Genomic DNA, 22,935 nt, shown 5'->3' with positions numbered 1-22,935 from the left:
TATATCATCGCTTGTTTGCAGTCACTTTTTAGCAAGGTTCTGCACATCACTCTCTGACACATCAGGGGATTTTTTAGTTAAGTATACCCAAAAGTTGTCAACCGGATTCACTACAGATCCTCCGAGTGCGATATTTCCCTAGTGGCTGGATAATAAGACCGAATGCTTTACCCAAAGCTGATTTATTGCCGGTTGAAAGCAGAAGCAGCTGAACATTTTTTTAGAACATTGGCGGAGATTCGAAAACTCGGGAACTAGGCGGACATACGATGGATTTTTCGGAATGTGGAGTGAGAAGGTAAGCAAGCAGCACATTGAATATATTGTCTTGGTTGGAAACTCACATCAGACATCAGACGATAACAGGTATTCTGGCAGAACTTGTGTTTGGGCAATGCAAATCTGATACATGCCTATACAGGAAGAGGGTTAATGTTGAAATGTGAAATGTGCCCAAATATGTCGATGAAATTCTTGTAGTATGCAAACAGGAGGAGGAAATTGAAATCACACTGTAAAAGAGGTTAAAAAATACGAAGCTTGGAGGTACCAACTGTTTCTTGGGTGTACAGGACAGCCATGGATTTTACACCATGAATTAAGAACTTCAAACCAAAAATCATAAAACGTTTCTTTCGGAATGGAAGATTCGAAAAAGTTAAGTACCTGATTGACTCTGGACACTTTAAGCTGAAAAAGAGTAACTTTTACTGGAGGATCACAAAGTGTATCATAGCCAGGCCCAGATTTGAGGGGGGGAGGCAAACGCCCCGGGCTTTTCGACACGAGGGGCCCTCCTAGTGTTGGACCGGGCCTTTTTTCTGCTCGTAAAGCGAAACGTAATTTTAAAATTTAAAATTTTCTTACCTCTAACTTTTTTTAAGAAAAGAGGGCCCCACGAAAATATATGCCCCGGCCCAGGGCCTAAATCTGGCCCTGATCATGGCCTCATCGGATCTTCACTGTACGTATCATCGTTAACATTTTACTTGGTTTCACTAAATTCAACACGAGGATTAAATTCTGATGCATGCTACGTGACGGAACATTGGGTAATCTGCGCGGGGTGTTGCGTCACATTTTCTCACTCTTCTTAGGTGGTTGTTATCGCGAGGAGATAACGTCATAATGCCAGGATATGATGGTTGCTAGGTGTGCTTCATACTCCTTGTATCAATTTTCTCTTTTTTGACGTAGAATACGTCTTACGGCAACATATACAGGATCTCCAACTTCAACACAAGGACCCAACTTCAAAATTCGAAAACATCGAGTTTTAAATCGAATTCCTTCATTTTTGTAGCAATCGATTTGAAGATCATCTAAGCACTCGTCCGAATGCAGAAAATTGTAAACTGATCTGATCTGATTGTTCGAACTATTGTACTATTGAAAATTGTCAAGCCTTGTCGAAATGCAAATGTCGACCTCTGATTGGTCGCTAAATGCTTCTTTCTCTAACAAGGTCGGCAGAATGGTTTACCTACAAACGGCCGAAACACGAACGGCCGAATCACAAACGGCCGAATTTCAAACGGCCAAAATAACAAACGGCCGAATCTATCAAACGGCCGAACCACAAAAGGCCGAATCATTCGAAAGGCCGAAAAATCATTGATAATTAATGTTGATTCAAATGAAACCCGAAATTATCCACCTAGCGGTGAAACCCAGCCTCTTTCATTCGAATTTATTATTTGTTAAAACAGATTTACACGATTTCTCGAAATTCTTCGAAATTCTTTTTCACCCTGAGTAAAAATTTTTGGTAGCCAACAGCACAACTATACCGAACATTCAAAACTTTACATTCACACACATATGAACTTATATTAACACATACACACAAAAATAACATGTAATAAATAAGAAATTGATCTTGGTATAATCGAAACGTCACTGTACTTATTCATAGGTCAGAATCGATTATGTATAGACTCGATTATATATGGATTCGATTATGTACCATTTTAGGTTCGATTATTTATAACAGGAAATTTTTTCTTTATTTTAAATATGACTTATCTAGAGCTGAAATGTTGTAAGAAAACGTCCATGAAATACGTAATGCTTGAGGACGATTTTGGCTATTTGATTCGATAAAGTATTACCACCCATGCGAAAAATTCTGAGAATTTATACAAAAAAGATGGTTTCGAAAACATTTATTTTGTTTCCTTGTTCATTGTTTCCGTTCTCTAATTGTTTCATAGAATGAAAAAAAAAATTGAAAATTGATTTTGTTAAAAATTTAATGCAACACACTCGTGGCCTTCGGCCAACTTGATTGTCCGGGGCGCACGCTGCCCTTACTCGCTACCGCTCGTTCGGACGTAAACTAGGGCATTGCCCCTATGCTTCAGTAATCCGGGCAATCCAGTAGATCAGTTGTTTGCATGCGAGAGGCCGCCGCTTCCGACGAATATTTCTAAAGTCCCGCGTCAAGCGACAAATCACTCCCAGCTGCCTAGAGGCCTTAGCAACAATGAACGATATGTGTTGCTTAAGGGTGAGTTTGGAATCAAGGAGAACTCCGAGATCCTTGACGCATTCCACTCTCTGTATTGGAGACCCGTCCAACGTGTAATCGAAATGGAGTGGGCGGTGCTTTCTGATAAACGTTATCACAGAGCATTTCTCGGGGTTTAGTATCATGCAATTCAATTTACACCAGCGTGCAAATAAGTTGAGCTGTTGTTGAAGATGAGTGGCGTCTTCGACGTTTTTGATTTCATTGAACAGTTTCAAGTCATCAGCAAAGGCAAAGCGGGGGCATTTCAACGAGTGATGTACGTCATTAAAATACAACAGAAACACCAGCGGGCCAAGATGACTACCTTGGGCAATCCCAGATGTAGCAACGAATGATTCCGATATTTCGTCGCCGATTTTTACTCTAACAGTTCGTCCCCGCAGGTAGGATTCAAACCAGTGGAGCAAGTTGCCGCTAAATCCGTAGCGATCGAGTTTGGCAACAGTGATTTGATGGTTTACTTTATCGAACGCAGCCGAAAGGTCCGTGTAAATCACATCGGTTTGACACCGTTTGACGAAGCTATCAAGCACGTAACTAGTCAGACAAAGAAAGTTAGTAGCACAGGAGCGTTTAGGAAGAAATCCATGTTGATCGTCCGCAATAGTGCATTAGCAATGAGAAAAAACTGGTTGGAGAACGACTAGCTCGAATAGCTTCAAAACTCTACACAAAGCCGAAATCCCTCTATAATTGTTTATTTTCGAGCGATCGCCTTTTTTGTGAATTGGAAACAAAAAGGCCTGTTTCCAAGTTGTGGGAAATCTACCAGTAGCGAGTGACAGGCGAAACAGGTGGGTAAGCGGTGTGATCAAGCCAGTAATGCATTTTTTAAGTAGCGTTGCTGGAATGCCATCCGGGCCTGGGGAGTACGTATGTTTTAATTTACTAGCAGCGACAAGGATAGCATTGTCGTCAAGGTTGACCGAGGTGATGGAGCATCCAGGGAAAGGAACGTTATTAGCAGCGTCAAAAATTTTCCTATCCGTTGGTGTATCGTTGCTGAATACGCTAGAAAATTTAACTGCGAACATTCTGCAAATAGAGGCAACATTATCAGCTTTCTCACCGGCGAATTCCATCGTGGATGGTAACCCTGATTCCTTCCGTTGTTCATTGACAAACTTCCAAAATTTCTTTGAATCAGCTCGCAGTTTGCCTTCCATACGCAGTCTGTAGTTAGAGTAGCACCGTCGGCGAAGTCTCTTATATTCGTGGTTTAACTGTCGGTAGTGTTCGCGAAGTATAAGGGCACCACTCGCTGAGAACCTCTTCAACGCAGAATTTTTCAACGTTTTTAAGCGTCGCAAAGCCGGTGTCTGCAACGGACGGTATTTCTGCGATCGGTTCCGTGTTTTAGGGACAGAGCTCGCCGAAAGTTGAAATTAGATCGAGTAGAGGGTTCCCGGTAGTCAATTTTAAATCGATCGTCGAGCGACAAAACAAGTGCCGGGTGATGAGGAACGTTCTTCACGAGTGGATCAGGTGCGTAAGCAAGGGGCGGTGCCGTGTCATTAGTGCTGACAAAACAGAGGTCTAGACAACGCCCATTCTCGTTCGTTTTACAATTGATTTGCTGAAGTCCTGCGGCGCTGTAACCGTCCAATAGATCCAAGGCGCAGGCATGAAAAGTGGACTGATCCGGGTCAGGATAAAGAAAACCGTCGCTAGAGGGACGCCAGAATAGGCCTGGTAAATTGAAGTCCCCAATAACGATGATCTCATCGCACGGCTTAGCTCTGGCGGCTATCGTTGACAAAGACTGAAGATGAGTGTCAATCAGTAGCTTGTCGCGTGTTCGATGTTCGGTGGAAAATAGACAGCGCAGATAAATAGCTTTCGACCAGACAATTGGACGGACCCCCCAACCTGTTCGAGAATGTTCCGAGAAGTCTCGTGGATTATGTTCGCATTCAACCTGCGATGGACAGCATTGAGCACACCTCCACCGGTCCTTTTCTGGCTGTTGACAGGGCTGCGGTCGTAGCGAAAGCCCTCATACTCAGAGCCGAATAAGTGCGATGATTGAGTGCGATCATCCAGCCAAGTTTCTGTAAGCGTAATGAAGTCGTAGTATCCTTCTGAGAAAGCCAGCAGATAGTCGTCGATGTTCGAATTCATGCAACAAGTGTTCTGATAATAAGGCTTAATCGGCGAGTTGGCTCGGCAAGCATTAGGCGTCCTGGATTCGATCGGCGACGGACTTGTCGAAACGGGGGCATTATCATGCATACTAAAACACGAATCGGAATCTAAATATTCGTTGTCAGAAGTATTAAACGGAAAACTCTCGCTTAACAATATAACAGCGTTTGAGTGGGCCAATTTGCTATTGGCGAAATCTATTTGGTCGTACTGGATCAATCTCGAACTCTCGAACAAAAACTCCGGTGGGCCATGCAGAAGCTCGTAAAGCAGTGTCCCTTGGCTCTTTTGGTATCTCCACCCGGAAAGAAACAAAGTTCAACTTCGTAAGATCAGCATCTTTTTTCACCAGTCTAACAACATTTGGCTTTTCGCTGATACCGTGACATAGCGACAATATCATCAGCAGTATGGCTCGGATCTAGCCGGCTTGAATAAAGCTAAAACTGTTGCCGTTCATCAGCAACGGTTTTTATTTTGCACTGAACTGATCTCGTGCAACAGACGCCAGCCGCAGCGGTACGAAATTTCGCATTGTCTTCGCGACTCCTTTTAGGTGTCGGTTGTTCTCCGGGTTGTCGCTGTGAATAGAAGATTTTTTGAGCTGGAGCTGCAGCGCTTATCGGGAAGTGCTTTTCGATGCGAGATGAAACATCAGTGACGACCGTGTTTAATCTATCGACAGCTTTACACAGCATCAATGAGTCGGTGGCGGGGAGGCTGGCGGTAGCCGGGTGTTGCAACCATTCGCTGAATTTGTTGGCACACCCATCGCCCAGCCAAAAAGATTGTCGCTAAATGTTGACATCACGTCCAGAATAAATCGCTGCAATCCCGGAATACAAGTGCGATGGAACAAAGAGCAGCAGTTGCCGCGGCAGACAATTTCATCGATTTCATTTACAGAGAAGCTGCAAATTTTGCAAGCCGATGCCATAGTTCGAACAAAAGAACACTGTGCAGGTTGTCGCCGGTGGCAAACAGTGAATAATGCGTCGAAGGGTTGCAGTAATTATTACACTCGATGTCACACGCGCAAAAGGTTTCTCGAAGAAGCAGTTGATGGAATAACTAACTGGAATTGGAAACTATTTCACTTGGAAAATACGAAATTTAAATCAGCGGCTAAAAACAACGTTAGCAAACAACAATAGCAGTGTTGCCAAAAGTGCTCTACAATTATAATACACATTTTTCACAATATGTATGAACGTAAAACTGCAAATTTCAGAATTTGCAAGGCAAGAAAAATTCAGCATTTTCTCAAGAACGTGTGGGTGGCCCTGAGAAGAGCCGGTTGTAATTTGTACTTGTTCTTGAGCTGGATGCAGCAGATGACAGAAATGCAGCATTTATGCTCTTGCGTCTTAAATAAGATGGTTATATTTTGACATCACAGCAGATTTTCGACCTTCATACTCATGTCCACCATCGACAATATCAAACACGCAACAACCTGCTTCCATCCGACATGGGAACGGGAACATCCTGACAAGCCGCCATACGACACGATACATGTTATATTGTTGTCTTTATGAGAGCTCTATCGGTCCGGCTCTGCAGGATGTATACAATCGTGTTAGGAAACTGGGACAAACTGTGGGAACTTGACAAGAAGGCGGAGCTATTCAGAAGATAGTTCTAAAACAGAATGAAATGAGATTTATTTTTCGTATGTATTCCAACATACAAAATAAAATTTTTCGAACGTTGGAAATGAAGGTGTGACTTATTTATTATGTCAGCGCGGAGACCGTACGCGATTTGACCACGGTGCTTACACCAGTATTCCAACATAAGAATTTTTTTCGTGCGTGAGGGAAATCGGCAATATCAAAAACGCAACAATCTGCTTCCACCCGACACGGGAATGGGAACATTGTCTCCTTTCAAGCCGCAACACGACCTGATACATGTTATATTGTTGCGTTTGTGAGAGCTTTGTACAAAACTGGGACAAACTATAGGAACTTGAAATATATGCGGGGCTATTCAGAAGCTCTGAAACAAAATGAATTGAGATTTAATTTTCGTACATTAGTATTCTTACATACGAAATAAAATTTTACGTACGTAGGGAAATGAAAGAGCGTAACAAAAAAGGCGTTACCAGTTTGATTGTGTCAGAGCGGACATCGCACGAGGTCTAACCATGACGCATTTATACGATAATAAAATGAAAATTGCAATTACAGTAATCGGCCATTTTCAAGGCTACTGAATCTATTTGGAAGCCAGCGATATATACGAAACTAATCCGATTCTAAACAAAACAGTTCAGCACGCTCTGCTAACAATGCTGACGTTTTAGAAAATTCACAACACTCCATTAACAAAAATGTAACGTCTTAAAAAAGACGAGTTATAGTTTGACATCACAGCACGGTTCAGAATATAAAGAGAGCTCGTGATTGAATAGCCGCTACATTTCCAATTGATTTTTGGGCAATCTTCTCATTGGTTTTATTGGTAAGATATGTCAATCGTTTTATCAAAAGTTTGGGAAATACTTCACCTATCGATTAAGACATTAGTGTTCAGGATCTGTTTAGTGAAAGTAACATTACATGCATTCAGAAAGGCACATAGAACGTACGATTCTGCACTGTTTCATCCTGTTTCCAACGAAAATGTGATGCCACCCTATTGAAAGTCAAAAATTCAGTATTGCTTCAAGAAGGAGTTTGGGGCCCTGAGAAGGGCCGATTGTAATTTGTACTTGGTAGGAGGAATGAAACAATTTGCTTGAAGCAGCAAACGTACGGCGATCTGAACTTTGCGGGAAATCATAACATCTGCTTGTCTGTGGTAGAATGCAGTGGCTTGTTTTTGTCGGTCCTCGTTGAACTGTTTTTTCTCTACGATTAAGTGACAAACTTATCATCCTTGCTGATCTGAATGGTTTACCTACAAACGGCCGAATTTCAAACGGTCGAAATAACAAACGGCCGAATCTATCAAATGGCCGAGTCACGACAGGCCGAATCACTCGAAAGGCCGAAAAATAATTGAAAATTGATGAAAATTGAATAAAATCCGAATTAATGCACCTAGCAGTGAGACCCAGCCTTTCTCATTCGAACTTATTGTTTGTTAAAAAAGATTTACACGAAAATATCAATTTTTAGAAAAAATACTTTACTTTACTTTTTTGGCTAACGGACCGTTCACCGGTCTAGGGCCGAACGAATTAGAGATGTCCAGCTTCTTCTGTCTTGAGCAGCCGTTCTCCAGTCTCCCCGTACACCAGCAGATCGTGCATCTTCTTCCACCGCGCACATCCACCGCGTGCGAGGCCTACCACGGAGTCGACGGCCTCTTCCTGGTTCTCTACTGAAGATAGTTTTGGCGGCTCTCTCTTCAGGCATCCTGGCTACATGTCCAGCCCACTGAAGCCTGCCCCGCTGTATTACCTTCACTATATCAGCATGTTTGTATACCTGGTACAACTCGTGATTCATGCGTCTGCGCCACACTCCATCTTCCAGTTTACCGCCAAGTATCGATCGCAGAACTTTACGCTCAAAAACTCCGAGCACTCGTCGATCAGCTTCCTTCAGCGTCTATGATTCATGTCCGTAAAGGGCCACCGGGATAATCAGCGTCCTATACAGCGCTAGTTTTGTGCGAGTTTGCAAACTACGGGACCTTAACTGGTTACGTAGTCCGTAGAAGGCCCTGTTCGCAGCTGCAACTCGTCGTTTCACTTCACGGCTCATATCGTTGTCACATGTCACAAACGTACCAAGATAAACGAATTCGTCAACCACCTCAAATCGTTCCCCATCTATCTCCACCTCAGCACCAACACCACGGGGACTCCCACTTCGTTTTGGCAGAGTTAATGACAAGTTCCAATCTCGCTGCTTCTCTCTTAAAAGGTACGAAGGCCTCCTCCACGGCCTTACGGTTGATACCGATGATATCGATGTCGTCCGCAAAGCCAAGAAGCATGTGAGATTTCGTGATGATCGTACCATTTCTTTCGACGTTTGCTCTTCGTACTGCACCCTCAAGAGCGATGTTAAACAGTAGGTTGGAGAGCGCATCCCCCTGCTTCAGTCCATCCAACGTTACGAACGCGGCTGATGTCTCGCCAGCTATCCGCACGCACGATTTTGATCCCTCCAGTGTCATACGACTCAGCTTTATGAGTTTCGTAGGGAAACCGTGTTCCAGCATGATCTGCCACAGCTCGTTTCTTTTCACTGAGTCGTATGCCGCCCTGTGTCGCAGGGTGAAGATTTGATCCGTCGTGGAACTCCCTTGTCGAAAACCAGCCTGGTATTCGCCAACAAAGGATTCCGTCAACTGTCTCAATCTGAAGAACAGGATACGGAAGAGCACTTTATATGCGGAGTTGAGCAACGTTATCCCTCGATAGTTGCCACAATCCAATCGATGGCCCTTCTTATAGATAGGGCATATGAGGCCTTCCAACCAGTCGTCGCGGCATTTGTTCGTCCGCCCAGATTCTTAGTATTATCTGGTGGATCGCATAGTACAGCCGCTCGCTTCCTGCTTTTAGAAGTTCGGCCGGGATACCGTCCTTCCCAGCGGCCTTGTCGTTTTTCAGCTCACTAATCGCCTTTTTCACCTCCTCCTGTGTTGGTGGATCCACGGCTTGTTCGTCACTCATGATCGTCATCCTGTTCCTGCTCTGCTCACCCGGCTCCTCACCGTTCAATAGCGCCTGAAAATGCTCCTTCCACCTGGCTGCCACCGTCTGTTTATCAGTAAGCAGGTTGCCGTCCTTGTCATTACACATGACCGGCACCGGGAAATTCCTGCTTCTGACTCTGTTGACAGTTCTATAGAATCTCCGCACGTCGTTTTGAGCATTGCTGTCCTCTGCGCTGGCGAGCACCTGCTCCTCGTACTCGCGCTTCTTACGACGGTGGATTCTATTTTCAGCAGCTCTTGCCACCCTGTACCTCTCTCTGTTCTGACGCGTAGCCGCAGTGAGCATGCGGCTCCTGGCACGATTCTTCTCATCAGTCGCTCTCTGGCACCCGGCATCGAACCAGCCGTTAGGCTGTCTTCCACGCGTCGTACCTACCACCTCTCTCGCAGTCGTTTCGATGGCGCCATGGATACTGCTCCACAGCCCATTTATGTCTTCCACTCCTTCCTCCTGCTGTTCTGCGATCCGTTGATCCAGCTCTCTGGCGTATTCTGCTGCCACGCCATTAGCTTTCAACCGCTGCATGTTGAAACGCGTCGTCCTCTCTGTGCGAGATTTCAGCACGTTCGACAAGCGTGCGCGGATCTTACAAACGACGAGTTAATGGTCAGAGTCAATGTTTGGTCCCCGAAAAGACTCAACATCAGTAACATCCGAAAAGTGCCGACCGTCAATCAGTACGTGATCGATCTGGGAGCAGGCTTCTCCATTTGGATGCCTCCAGGTGTGTTTCCGAATATTCAAACGTGGAAAATAGGAGCTACATATGGCCATTCCTCTGGCCGCGACAAAGTTTATCAGCCTCAGGCCGTTTTCATTGGTTGACAAGTGGAGGCTATGCCTTCCAATGACCGGACGGAAGAATTCCTCCCTCCCAATCTGTGCGTTTGCGTCTCCGATGACGACTTTTACGTCGTGTTTTGGGCACTCGTCATAGATTCGCTCAAGCTTGTCATAGAACTCATCTTTGACTTCATCGGATTTGTCGTTTGTCGGTGCGTAGGTGTTGATTAAACTGTAGTTGAAGAATTTGCCCTTAATCCTCAACACGCATATACGGTCATCTACGGGCCTCCACCGGATGACTCTTGTTTTCTGATTTCCCAGCACTACGAAACCGACGCCCCGTTCCGCTGCTTTGCCGCCACTGTAGTAGATGTGGTACTTGAAAGAAGTGCGTGCAATAGAGTCTACTGCACGGAATTCCCTTTCTCCGGAATTTGGCCACCGAACCTCCTGAATCGCTGCGATTTCGACCCCCTGCCGCTGTAGTTCTCGAGCAAGCAAGCCAGCCCGCGCCGGTTCATTGAGAGATCGGACTTCCATGTACCCAATTTCCAATCGTTTACCTCAATCTTTTTCCGTGTTCGTAGCCTAGGTCTTTGCCGATTGATCCGTTCCGTATTTCTAAATTCGTTGTTCGTGGTTGATGAAAGGTTTCGGTATCCTACCTTACCAGGGTCGCGATACCTACATCCTGCTGATGGGGCTGTCATCTTAGGTGTAGCTGGCGGGATACAGCATTCCATAATTCAGCCGCCCGCTCCGGGTCAGACGCTGTTGTACGCCGTCCCTATGGGGATACAGCCGCGTACGACCGCCTTCCCAGTCAGCATACGACCATAGTTTCCACCGGGGTTGGTTACCCGATCTCCGCTAAGGTTACTCGTATTCCGGTCGGCACCACGTGGAGGTTGGGATAGGAGTTGCTGGACAGAGGTGAATGGCCACATTAGGGTCTAAAGTTACACGTGTCCAGCCATTTGCCAACCTTTTAGAAAAAAACCTAAATTAATCCACCTTGCGGTCAGACTCAGCCTTTCTCATTCAAACTTATTATTTGTAAAAATAGATTTACATGAATCCAAAAAGGTATATTCACTCTTTGGGTTCTAAAATATTGATGTTTTAATTAAAGTATAAAATATGAAATTTGACGTAATGCTAGTGCTTCAGAAATAGCGAAATATAAGAAATGACTCTTAATTTCGAACAATTTAATCACGAGCGATACCGGGAACGTTCAAATAGTACGATACCACATTTAAATCATGTTGAGGCCATATATTTTGATCAAAGCAGCTATAGTGTTGAATAGTCTTTGAATTTCTTTTCTTTACAAAACTTATGAACAGTAAATCAAATTTTTATGAAGTTTGTTATTTGTAAGTTTGAGAGATGACTCGTTTGTATGACACTAGTTATGTTCAAATAAGTCGTGTAATACTTGAGATAATAGACTTTCGTTGTTTTACAAATTAAAACATAACGGTTGCTTAAGTTTTATTACAATCAAATGAAAAGGGAACATATGGGGGAGCCAAACTTTGAAACCACGTGTTCAATCATAATTTATCAGTTAACCCTTAACTATCCCGTTCATTCGATATCAATATTGTTCAAATCTGTTGTGTAGTTTCTAAGATAATAAAGTTTAGTGATTTTCACATATCGATACATTACAGACGATGTCACATTCCGATTACAGCAAAATTCAATTCTGTGGAAATCGGGTCAACCATCTCTGAGAAAAGTGAGTAAGCCCAAGTAGTCATCAGAATATGTTTCTTTTCATTGCTGGATTTCACATTTTTGAACATAACAGGAAAAGTAATAATCCGTTCGATTGCAAAACAAATCAATAGGGTCTTATGGGGCAAAAAGACTTTCCATATGACACTGATTTTATGAAAATCGGTCCAACCATCTCTGAGAAACATGGGTGAGATTAAACAGTCTCCAGAACACGTTTCTTTCTGTAACACCTGAACCATATGTTCAATCTTCATAAAACTCAGAAGTTGAGGGGTTTTTAGGTAGCCCGTTCATTTGAAACCAATTTTGTTCAAATCGGTTGTGTTGTTTCTGAGATATTGATATTTCGTGATTTTTACATTTTGATACATAACCTCTAAACTAGAAATCAGATTACAATAAAATTCTATAGGGTCTTATAGGGCAACTAGACCTTTCATTTGCAATTGATTTCATTGAAATCGGTTAAGCCATCTCTGAGAAAATCGAGTGAGATTGGGAGAGCGTTACACACACACATGCAGAAAATGCTCAGCTCGTCGAACTGAGTCGAGTGGTATACGACATTCGGCCCTTTTGAGCACTTTTATACCTTTAGTTTTTGCAGTGATTGCTATACCTTTCTAGGAGAAAGGTAAAAAGTGAGATGATAGAAATAACTTTTAATTTCAACTTCAATCCCGAGCAAGGCCGCAAACATTGAAATAGTACAATATTAAATTTAAATGATGTTGAGGCCACATATTTTGATCGTAGCTATAGTTTTAAACAGTCTGCGGGTTTCGTTTCTTTCTATAACTTTCAAACCACATGTTTAAACATTATGAAATTCATTGTTTAAAGGTTTGAAAGCCCATTAATTTGAATTCAACTTTGTTCATAGCTTCTGAGATATAAGAGCGTTTTCACATTCTGACGCAGCGCCAAAACTAAAAGTTTGATTACAATGAAATTCAATAGCAACCTAGAAAATGCTCGATTCGTTGAACTGAGTTGAGTAGTTTATGACATTCGGCCATTTCAAACATTTTTCTACCTTCTAATTAGCCAGTGATCGTTAGGAGAAAGTCAATATGTTTACTTTCATTATGTGATTTCACATTTTTATGAACAACGGACACAGTTACAATCCGATTGCAATGAAATTCAATAGCAACCTATGGGGCAACTAGACCTTTTTTTTTTTTTATTCTCGCTTATTTTCCGTCGGTCTAGTTCCGCTACTGTTGTGGCCAATCACCGACGCCCACGGAGGCGACTCCACACCCAGCACATACACACGTACACACCCACACAAACATATACACCTATACATGCTTATATGCAGACCATGCTCGATTCGTCGAATTGAGTCGAGTAGTATATGACATTCGGCCATTTGGATCACTTCTCTACCTTTTAATTAGCCAGTGATCGTTAGGAGAAAGTCAATATGTTTACTTTCATTATGTGATTTCACATTTTTATGAACAATGGACAAAGTTACAATTCGATTACAATGAAATTCAATAGCAACCTATGGGGCAACTAGACCTTTCATTTGACACTAATTTTGTGAAAATCGGTTCAGCCATCGCTGAGAAAAATGAGTGAGTTTAAACAACCTCAGGATAACTTTTCTTTACATAACTTTTGAACCATATGTTCAATCATAATGAATTTCAAAAGTTAAGGGTTCTGGGAACAGCCCAAACATTTGAAACCTGTCTTATTGAAATCGGTTGTGTGGTTTCTGAGATATTGATGTTTCGTGATTTTTACATTTTGATACATAACCTCTAAACTAAAAATCCGATTACAATGAAATTCAATAGCAACCTATGGCGCAACTAGACCTTTCATTTGCAATTAATTTTATGAAAATCGGTCCAGCCATCTCTGAGAAACATGAGTGAGATTAAACAGTCTTCAGAACACGTTCCATTTCATAACTTTTGAACCACAAGTTCAATCTTTATGAAATTCAAAAGTTATGGGTAGTTCAGGTAGCCCGTTCATTTGAAACCAATTTTGTATGAATCAGTTGTGTAGTTTTCGAGATAATGAGGTTTCATGATTGTTACATTTTGATACATAACCTCTAAACTAAAAATTCGATTACAATAAAATTGAATAGGGTCTTATGGGACAACAAGACCTTTCATTTGCAATTAATTTCATGAAAGTGAGAGAATAAAAATCTGAACATACACACACACACACACACACACACACACACACACACACACACACACACACACACACACATACAGAAAATGCTCAGCTCGTCGAGCTGAGTCGAGTGATATATGCCATTCGGCCCTTTGGAGCACTTTTATATCTTCGGTTTTGCAAGTGATTGCTATACCTTTCTAGGAGAAAGGCAAAAAGCCTAAACTGACCGACTACCACTCAGTATGTCTACGTTTTCCATTTTTCTCGAGCTCAGGGAGAAGGGCGAGTATGCTTTTAATACACCCCTTGTTAATATATCGATTTTGCTACTTACGTGAAGGTAAGGTTAGCCTTCACTGGCATTTCGATGGCTGTTCCGGCGATTGGTGTCTTGCAGCGTAAGAACAATCTGGGAAGTAATCGTGATAACTGCTCTCCAGGTACCCTCGTACATCCTTCCCACTATGTTTTCCGGAGTAGTATCCGACCCTCCCACTGCTAACATTTCGCTCCTCGCGTGTGCGAAACGTGGACAAAGCGGTTTCTTCCGCGCCTGTACATTGTGGGCTTATAGGCGTGTCCAAACTTGTGTGGGTACTGCCTGAAGCAGCTATGGCCTAATCGTATCTGTGTCAGGTGGAAGTTACCTTTCCCATGGGGCCGCTCGATCCATCCGGCTATCTCCGAGATGAGTCGGTGCGTCCATCTACCTTTGGTAGAATTGGATCATTCCCGCTGCCACCTTGCCATCGATAGTGGAGTTTCTGGTGGTTCGTATACCTCTCGTGTCGCGTTGGACGAAGCACTCTACATCCTTTTTGACTATGATCCTGATAGGCATCATGCCAGCCAGGACGCATATTTGCCTGGAAGTATCCAACGCCTTTGACCACACGAGTCCGCCATACCTGAGGTTGGACGTGCCATGCTAGCTAGCAGGTTCCGCTATAGTCGTGGAAGCTTTCTAGCAGGTATAGTCGACGTAGCTCCCAAAAGTGAGCATATCGTCGACCATTACCCCCAAGAGCTTCAAGGACCGCTTTGAGTGCATCCACCGGCACTAATCGCTGCCTTCTGTTTCGTTTTACGATTGTTAAATACGATGCGCTCTGTTTTGTGATGCGATAACTCCTATTTCCTGAAGTGTATCCAGTCTTCAACTAGGCGTATGGATAGCGTGGTTTTCCACTCGACCTCGCTGAGTGACTCGCCGTAGACCTCTGAAGTTATATCGCAAGCAGGGCTAGTAGGGAACTAGGTGTAAAATAATAGTGACTTCGCGTTCAAATTGTGACCAAATTTTGATCAAATAGTGACCAAAAAGTCGACAAAATAGGGTTCTAAATTTTATTATTTAACCATAAATGGTTTATTTTTATTCTGAAATTTATGTGTTTGAGAAATAGTATGCGCAATAATTCGTTCTCGCAGATATAAGTCGAACTAAAGTCTGTATTATTTTGTGCGTCTCGAACTGTCCTACAGATCAGACGTGTTTTCGGTTACTTGTGGACTGGTCTTTGACTGCCTATAGCTTCAAAGTTTATGTTTTGTCAATGCGTCTTTAAAAGACTACCTGAAAGTTATTTCACATCAGTCTTTATCAAGAGTACCTTCTTTTGAATTCAACATTTGTTTTTAAATTTTTTCGTTTCACCTGAAATGACAGGGCGAAAAAAGAAACCGCGCATCACTACGAGGAGAAAGAGAGAGCATTCTCTCTCGGACAATTCGAGTGTCTGCAGCGAAAATCTTTTTGATATTTTGCCTGAGCAAGTTGTACAATTTTTCAACTACAACACCAAGAACGCCAAGCCGTTCAAGGTTGTCATGAAAGATCTCAAACAGCTGATGAGATCAAAATTACTTTGACAGAATTACTTGGCATAGCCCCAACCCAAGTAATTCTTATGAAACAAAAATCACGAGGTGAAAACAGTCAGAGAACTGAAATTTCCCTTGTAAACTATTTAATTCATTTTAACCGCAGTGAGGTTAACAATTTAATTTTTTTTTTGAAAATGCACATGCTTTATATAATCTGCGGGTAAAATGGGAAATTTATAGAAAGTTTGGTGAAAAGCATATTACCCAAGACCGTACTTGTCGAAGGTATGGCCATGGATCTAATTTCTGTAACATGGACCAAAAATGTCTTTATTGTGGAAACTCTCACAGAAAGGACACATGTCCTGTGAAAGAGAGTAAACATTTTCGCTGTGCCAAATGTAACAGCAACCATATGGCAATTTTTTACGACACATTACACTTTTTTATCCACTTTCACTATTTAATTCTATCACTTTTCACTTATCACTTGCATATACGTATTTCAACACTTACTTAGTGTCTTCGGCAGTGCTTATTTGGACTGTGGAGAAAATAGCAAAGCCCCTAAATTGTTATACCTAAGTAGGTAAATGACTGGGGCAAATTTTAACTCAGATAACGTAAACAACTCGAGTTAGGTAGAGAAATATATATATATATATATATATATATATATATATATATATATATATATATATATATATATATATATATATATATATATATATATATACACCATGTTACAGAAATTAGATCCATGGCCATACCGTTGACAAGTACGGTCTTGGGTGATATGCTTTCCACCAAACTTTCTATAAATTTCCCATTTTACCCGCAGATTATATAAAGCATGTGCATTTTCAAAAAAAAAAAATTAAATTGTTAAGCTCACTGCGGTTAAAATGAATTAAATAGTTTACAAGGGAAATTCCAGTTCTCTGACTGTTTTCACCTCGTGATTTTTGTTTCATAAGAATTACTTGGGTTGGGGCTATGCCAAGTAATTCTGTCAAAGTAATTTTGATCTCATCAACTGTTTGAGACCTTTCATGACAACCTTGAACGGCTTGGCGTTCTTGGTGTTGTAGTTGAAAAATTGTACAACTTGCCCGGCAAAATATCAAAAAGATTTTCGCTGCAGACACTCGAATTGTCCGAGAGAGAATGCTCTCTCTTTCTCCTCGTAGTGATGCGCGGTTTCTTTTTTCGCCCTGTCATTTCAGGTGAAACGTAAAAAATTTAAAAACAAATGTTGAATTCAAAAGAAGGTACTCTTGATAAAGACTGATGTGAAATAACTTTCAGGTAGTCTTTAAAAGACGCATTGACAAAACATAAACTTTGAAGCTATAGGCAGTCAAAGACCAGTCCACAAGTAACCGAAAACACGTCTGATCTGTAGGACAGTTCGAGACGCACAAAATAATACAGACTTTAGTTCGACTTATATCTGCGAGAACGAATTATTGCGCATACTATTTCTCAAACACATAAATTTCAGAATAAAAATAAACCATTTATGGTTAAATAATAAAATTTAGAACCCTATTTTGTCGACTTTTTGGTCATTATTTGATCAAAATTTGGTCACAATTTGAACGCGAAGTCACTATTATTTTACACCTAGTTCCCTACTAGCCCTGCTTGCGATATAACTTCAGAGGTCTACGGCGAGTCACTCAGCGAGGTCGAGTGGAAAACCACGCTATCCATACGCCTAGTTGAAGACTGGATACACTTCAGGAAATAGGAGTTATCGCATCACAAAACAGAGCGCATCGTATTTAACAATCGTAAAACGAAACAGAAGGCAGCGATTAGTGCCGGTGGATGCACTCAAAGCGGTCCTTGAAGCTCTTGGGGGTAATGGTCGACGATATGCTCACTTTTGGGAGCTACGTCGACTATACCTGCTAGAAAGCTTCCACGACTATAGCGGAACCTGCTAGCTAGCATGGCACGTCCAACCTCAGGTATGGCGGACTCGTGTGGTCAAAGGCGTTGGATACTTCCAGGCAAATATGCGTCCTGGCTGGCATGATGCCTATCAGGATCATTGTCAAAAAGGATGTAGAGTGCTTCGTCCAACGCGACACGAGAGGTATACGAACCACCAGAAACTCCACTATCGATGGCAAGGTGGCAGCGGGAATGATCCAATTCTACCAAAGGTAGATGGACGCACCGACTCATCTCGGAGATAGCCGGATGGATCGAGCGGCGCCATGGGAAAGGTAACTTCCACCTGACACAGATACGATTAGGCCATAGCTGCTTCAGGCAGTACCCGCACAAGTTTGGACACGCCTATGTGCCCACAATGTACGGGCGCGGAAGAAACCGCTTTTTCCACGTTTCGCACACGCGAGGAGCGAAATGTTAGCAGTGGGAGGGTCGGATACTACTCCGGAAAACATAGTGGGAAGGATGTACGAGGGTACCTGGAGAGCAGTTATCACGATTACTTCCCAGATTGTTCTTACGCTGCAAGACACCAATCGCCGGAACAGCCATCGAAATGCCAGTGAAGGCTAACCTTACCTTCACGTAAGTAGCAAAATCGATATATTAACAAGGGGTGTATTAAAAGCATACTCGCCCTTCTCCCTGAACTCGAGAAAAATGGAAAACGTAGACATACTGAGTGGTAGTCGGTCAGTTTAGGCTTTTTGCCTTTCTCATAGAAAGGTATAGCAATCACTTGCAAAACCGAAGATATAAAAGTGCTCCAAAGGGCCGAATGGCATATATCACTCGATTCAGCTCGACGAGCTGAGCATTTTCTGTATGTGTGTGTGTATGTTCAGATTTTTACTCTCACTCATGTTTTTCAGAGATGGCTGGACCGATTTTCATGAAATTAATTGCAAATGAAAGGTCTTGTTGTCCCATAAGACCCTATTCAATTTTATTGTAATCGGATTTTTAGTTTAGAGGTTATGTATCAAAATGTAACAATCATGAAACATCATTATCTCGGAAACTACACAACTGATTTATACAAAATTGGTTTCAAATGAACGGGCTACCTGAACTACCCATAACTTTTGAATTTCATAAAGATTGAACTTGTGGTTCAAAAGTTATGAAAAGAAACGTGTTCTGAAGACTGTTTAATCTCACTCATGTTTCTCAGAGATGGCTGGACCGATTTTCATAAAATCAGTGTCAAAAGGAAGGTCTAGTTGCCCCATTAAACCCTATTGATTTGTTTTGCAATCGGACTATTACTTTGCCTGTTATGTTTAAAAATGTGAAATCCAGCTATGAAAAGGAACATATTCCGAAGACTATTTGAACTCACTCACTTTTCTCAGAGATGGCTGACCCGATTTCCACAACATTAGTGTCAATTTATTAGTCTAGCTACCTCATAACACCCTATTGAATTTTACTTAGGCTGACCAGATTTTCGCGGGATAAAAACGGGACAAATGGGTTCAAAAAACGGGACACATGATAAAACTGATATTTAAAAATTTTTACCAACCAAAGCATACAAACAATTATTCATTACCTTGATGAACTTGCCCGATCCTGAAGTGTGATTTTTCGCAATGAGTTCCTGAAATTTGTCACATGATGATCGAGATTTTGACTAACAATTATCATGGTCTCAACTTTCAATCGCGACTTTTTCATCAATTCACGATAGGAGATGTCCTTCCAGGAACTGTCAGGAAGGCACAATTCGTACTCAGTAATATTAGAAAATCCTGACTGCTTAGAAAACTATTTTCCATTTACGAAAATTTCAATGCAAAGCTCTATTTAAGATTTTTTCAAGGAGTATCCGAAAACGGTACAAAATTGCAAAAAGGCGGGACGGTTGAAAACAGTCGAAAAAACGGTACTGTCCCGTTCAAAACGGTACGTCTGGTCAGCCTAATTTTACTGTAATCGGACTGTAACTTCGTCTGTAATGTACCGAAATGTGAAAATCACGAAACTTCATTATCTCAGAAACTACACAACCGATTTGTTCAATATTATCATCAGATGAGCGGGTTAGTTAAGAGTTAACTGATGAATTATGATTAAACACGTGATTTCAAAGTTTGGCTGCCCTATACGTTCCCAATTCATTTGATTATAATCGAACTTAAGCAACCGTTATGTATCAAATTGTTAATAAAACAACGAAAGTCTATCATCTCAAAGATTACATGACTTATTTGAACATAACTAGTGTCATACGAACGAGTCTTCTCTCAAACTTACAAATAACAAACTTCATAACAATTTGATTAGCGGCTCAAAAGTTATGGAAAGAAAAAAAATTCAAAGACTATTTGGCCTCAACATAATTTAAATGTGGTATCGCACTATTTGAACTTCCCAAATTCATTGATTCATTGCGAAGTGTTTAAAGTCTGCAAATGCACGACGAATCGGCCATAATATATAGCAATTCAAAATGGTGCCTGAGGTCAATTGTTAGCTCATTGCATCATTCTGGTTCCATAGATACTCATATTGGATGGTATTTGGTTATTTTAGGCTGTTTTTAACAAACCGGAAGTCGCCATCTTCGATTTCAAAATGATATTGAGGATAATTTCTGGCCTCTGAGCGTCATGCTGGTTGAAAAAACACCCATATTGGGTGTTATTCGATCATTTTCGGCTGTTTCCCAGGAACCGGAAGTCGCCAACCTAGAATCTAAAATCGGGTCTGTGGTCGATTTCAGTTGCTGTGTATCATTCTAGATCCGGAGATACTCATGTTAGATGTAAATCGGCCATTTTTGGCTGTTCTCCAGAAACCAGAAGTTGCCATCCTACAATTCATAATGGTTTCTGAGGTCAATTTTTAGGTTTTTGCAACATACCCATATCGGGTGGTATTTGGTCGCTTTCTGTCGTCTGGGCGTAATTCTGGTTCCGAAAACATTCATATTGAATTGTATTTGGTCATTTCCGGCTGTTTGCCAGACACCGGAAGTCACCATCTTAAAATTCAAGATCGTGTCTGTGATAAATTTTTAGCTTCTGTGCATCTTTCTAGTTCCGGAGATACTCATTTTTAATGGGAATCGTCCATTTCAGGCTGTTTTCCAGAAACCGGAAATTGCCATCTTACAATTCAAAATGTTGTCTGAAGTCGATTTGTGGCTCCAGTGCATCATTACGATTCCGGAAATACCCATATTGAGTGGTATTTGGTCGTTTTCCGCCGTTTTTCCGAAACCCCAAGTCGCCATTTCGGATTACAAAATGGCATTTGGAGACAATATCTGGATTTTGAACGTCATACTGGTTAAAGAAACACTCATATTGGGTGGTGTTTGGTCATTTTCAGCTGTTTTCCAGGAACCGAAAGTCGCCATCTTAGAATTCAAAATAGTATCTGTGGTAGATTTTAGCTCCTGTGTATCATTCTAGATCCGGATATTGTTATATTGGGTAGAAATCGGCCATTTTAGGCTGTTTTCCAGAAACCGGAAGCTACCATCTTACAATCCAAAATGTTGCCTGAGGTCGATTATGGAACATATTTGTTACCACTAAAAACATTCACCAGCCAAATATGGCTCCGTTTCGTTGATCAGTTCGCGGGATGTGCAAAAATTTGTGCAGAAATATGTGCTTCTAGAAGAGGGAGGGGCGTCGAACCATTATGGACATATTTGTTAACTCTAAAAACATTCAAATACCAAATTTGGTTGTGTTTTCTTGATTGGCTCTTGAGCTGTGCGGAATTTGTGTTTCATTTGAATGGGACCCCTCCCTTATAGAAGAGAGAGGGGTGTCAAACCATTATGCACATATTTGTTACCTCTAAAAACATTCACCTGCCAAATTTGGTTCCATTTAGTTGGTTAGCTCTCGAGATGAGGAGAAATTTATGTTTCGTTTGTATGGAACTCCTCCTTTCCAGAAAAGGGAGGGTTGTCGAACTATTATGGACATATTTATTACCCCCGAAAATGCTAATGCTAAATTTGGTTCCATTGACTCGGTTAGTTCTCGAGATGTGCAGAAATTTGCGTTTCATTTGTATGGAACCCTTCCCTTCCAGATTAACTATTATGGACATATTCAAACTATTATGGACATATTTGTTATCTCTTAAAACATCCACATGCCAAATTCGGTTCATTTGCTTGGTTTGTTCTTGAGCTGTGCAGAAATTTCTTTTTCATTTGTATGGGACCCCTCTCTTCCATAAGAGGGAGGGGTCTAAAACTATCATAGGAACCTTTATCGGAAGTCTATAAGAATCAGACAGACACAGACAGAACTCTGTTTTTATAAGTATAAATATCTTAATGTTGGCAGTTACTCACTCATTGTCACGAAGATAATATAAGCAAAAATTAAGAAAATAGATGAAGCCTGTACAAAACTTTATTTTGTCTTCTTATGATTGTCGATAAAAGAATAAAATCTTACTAATTTTATTTTAATTTTATATCAATTAAAAACTGCTTTTTTTTGTTTCAGTTCTCTCTGGAAACACGCGAATCGAAATGTTTCGAGCAGTACTACCGGGTATGGTTCGTTTTGCAGTAGCCTTCCCTCCTCTAATAGAGGAATGCATCATGTTGCTCTTACAACTTGGACGTATCGCTGAGTCACAATCGACATTAGCAGAATCAGCGTCGCTACCCACGCTTCTTGGACCAGAAGCAAAAATGCGATCTCGAAGTAAACGTTCACAACATGTACAACAGCTGGTGGATGATGTCAAAAAAACGTTCAAAAATCTAATAAACGAAGCTGTTCTTTACCCAAAAATTTATTAAATAAATGGCAGGTAGCAGCATAAAGAGTTTTTGTGTTTACGATTAACATGCAATGTTCTATAAAAAAACCCAAATTAATCCGCCTAGCGGTGAGACCCAGCCTTTCTCATTCGAACTGATTATTTGTTAAAATAGATTTACACGAACACTGCTGGACTAATTTTTCACTTTAAATCACAAATTTTTGGTAACCAACAGCACAATTATACCAAACATTTAAAACTTAACATTATTACACATACGAACAAACACTAACACAAACACATGCAAAAAACATGAAATAAACATGTTTCAAATATATGACGC

The 22,935-nt window shown here is 41.4% G+C and overlaps 1 protein-coding gene across 2 annotated transcripts in view; it reads left to right on the top strand.

The window, feature by feature from the left end:
• Positions 1 to 22,653, top strand: part of LOC129728158 (integrator complex subunit 2) — a 133,669-nt gene extending 111,016 nt beyond the window's left edge. Inside the window, exons 5-6 of one of the 2 annotated variants that reach the window (XM_055686574.1) lie at positions 11,828 to 11,895; positions 22,328 to 22,529. In XM_055686574.1, coding sequence (XP_055542549.1) covers positions 11,828 to 11,895; positions 22,328 to 22,396 — 137 coding nt within the window. In that variant the 3' untranslated portion in view covers positions 22,397 to 22,529. Of the gene's footprint in view, positions 1 to 11,827; positions 11,896 to 22,327 lie in introns of both variants that reach the window. The other variant, XM_055686573.1, reaches the window with a different exon arrangement.
• The last annotated feature ends 282 nt before the right edge of the window (positions 22,654 to 22,935 follow it).

Source organism: Wyeomyia smithii, chromosome 3, assembly GCF_029784165.1.
Source record: "Wyeomyia smithii strain HCP4-BCI-WySm-NY-G18 chromosome 3, ASM2978416v1, whole genome shotgun sequence".
Classification (NCBI taxonomy): Eukaryota; Metazoa; Arthropoda; class Insecta; order Diptera; family Culicidae; genus Wyeomyia; species Wyeomyia smithii.
Note: the sequence above shows the minus strand (reverse complement) of the source record. Positions and strands in the feature narration are given on the sequence as shown.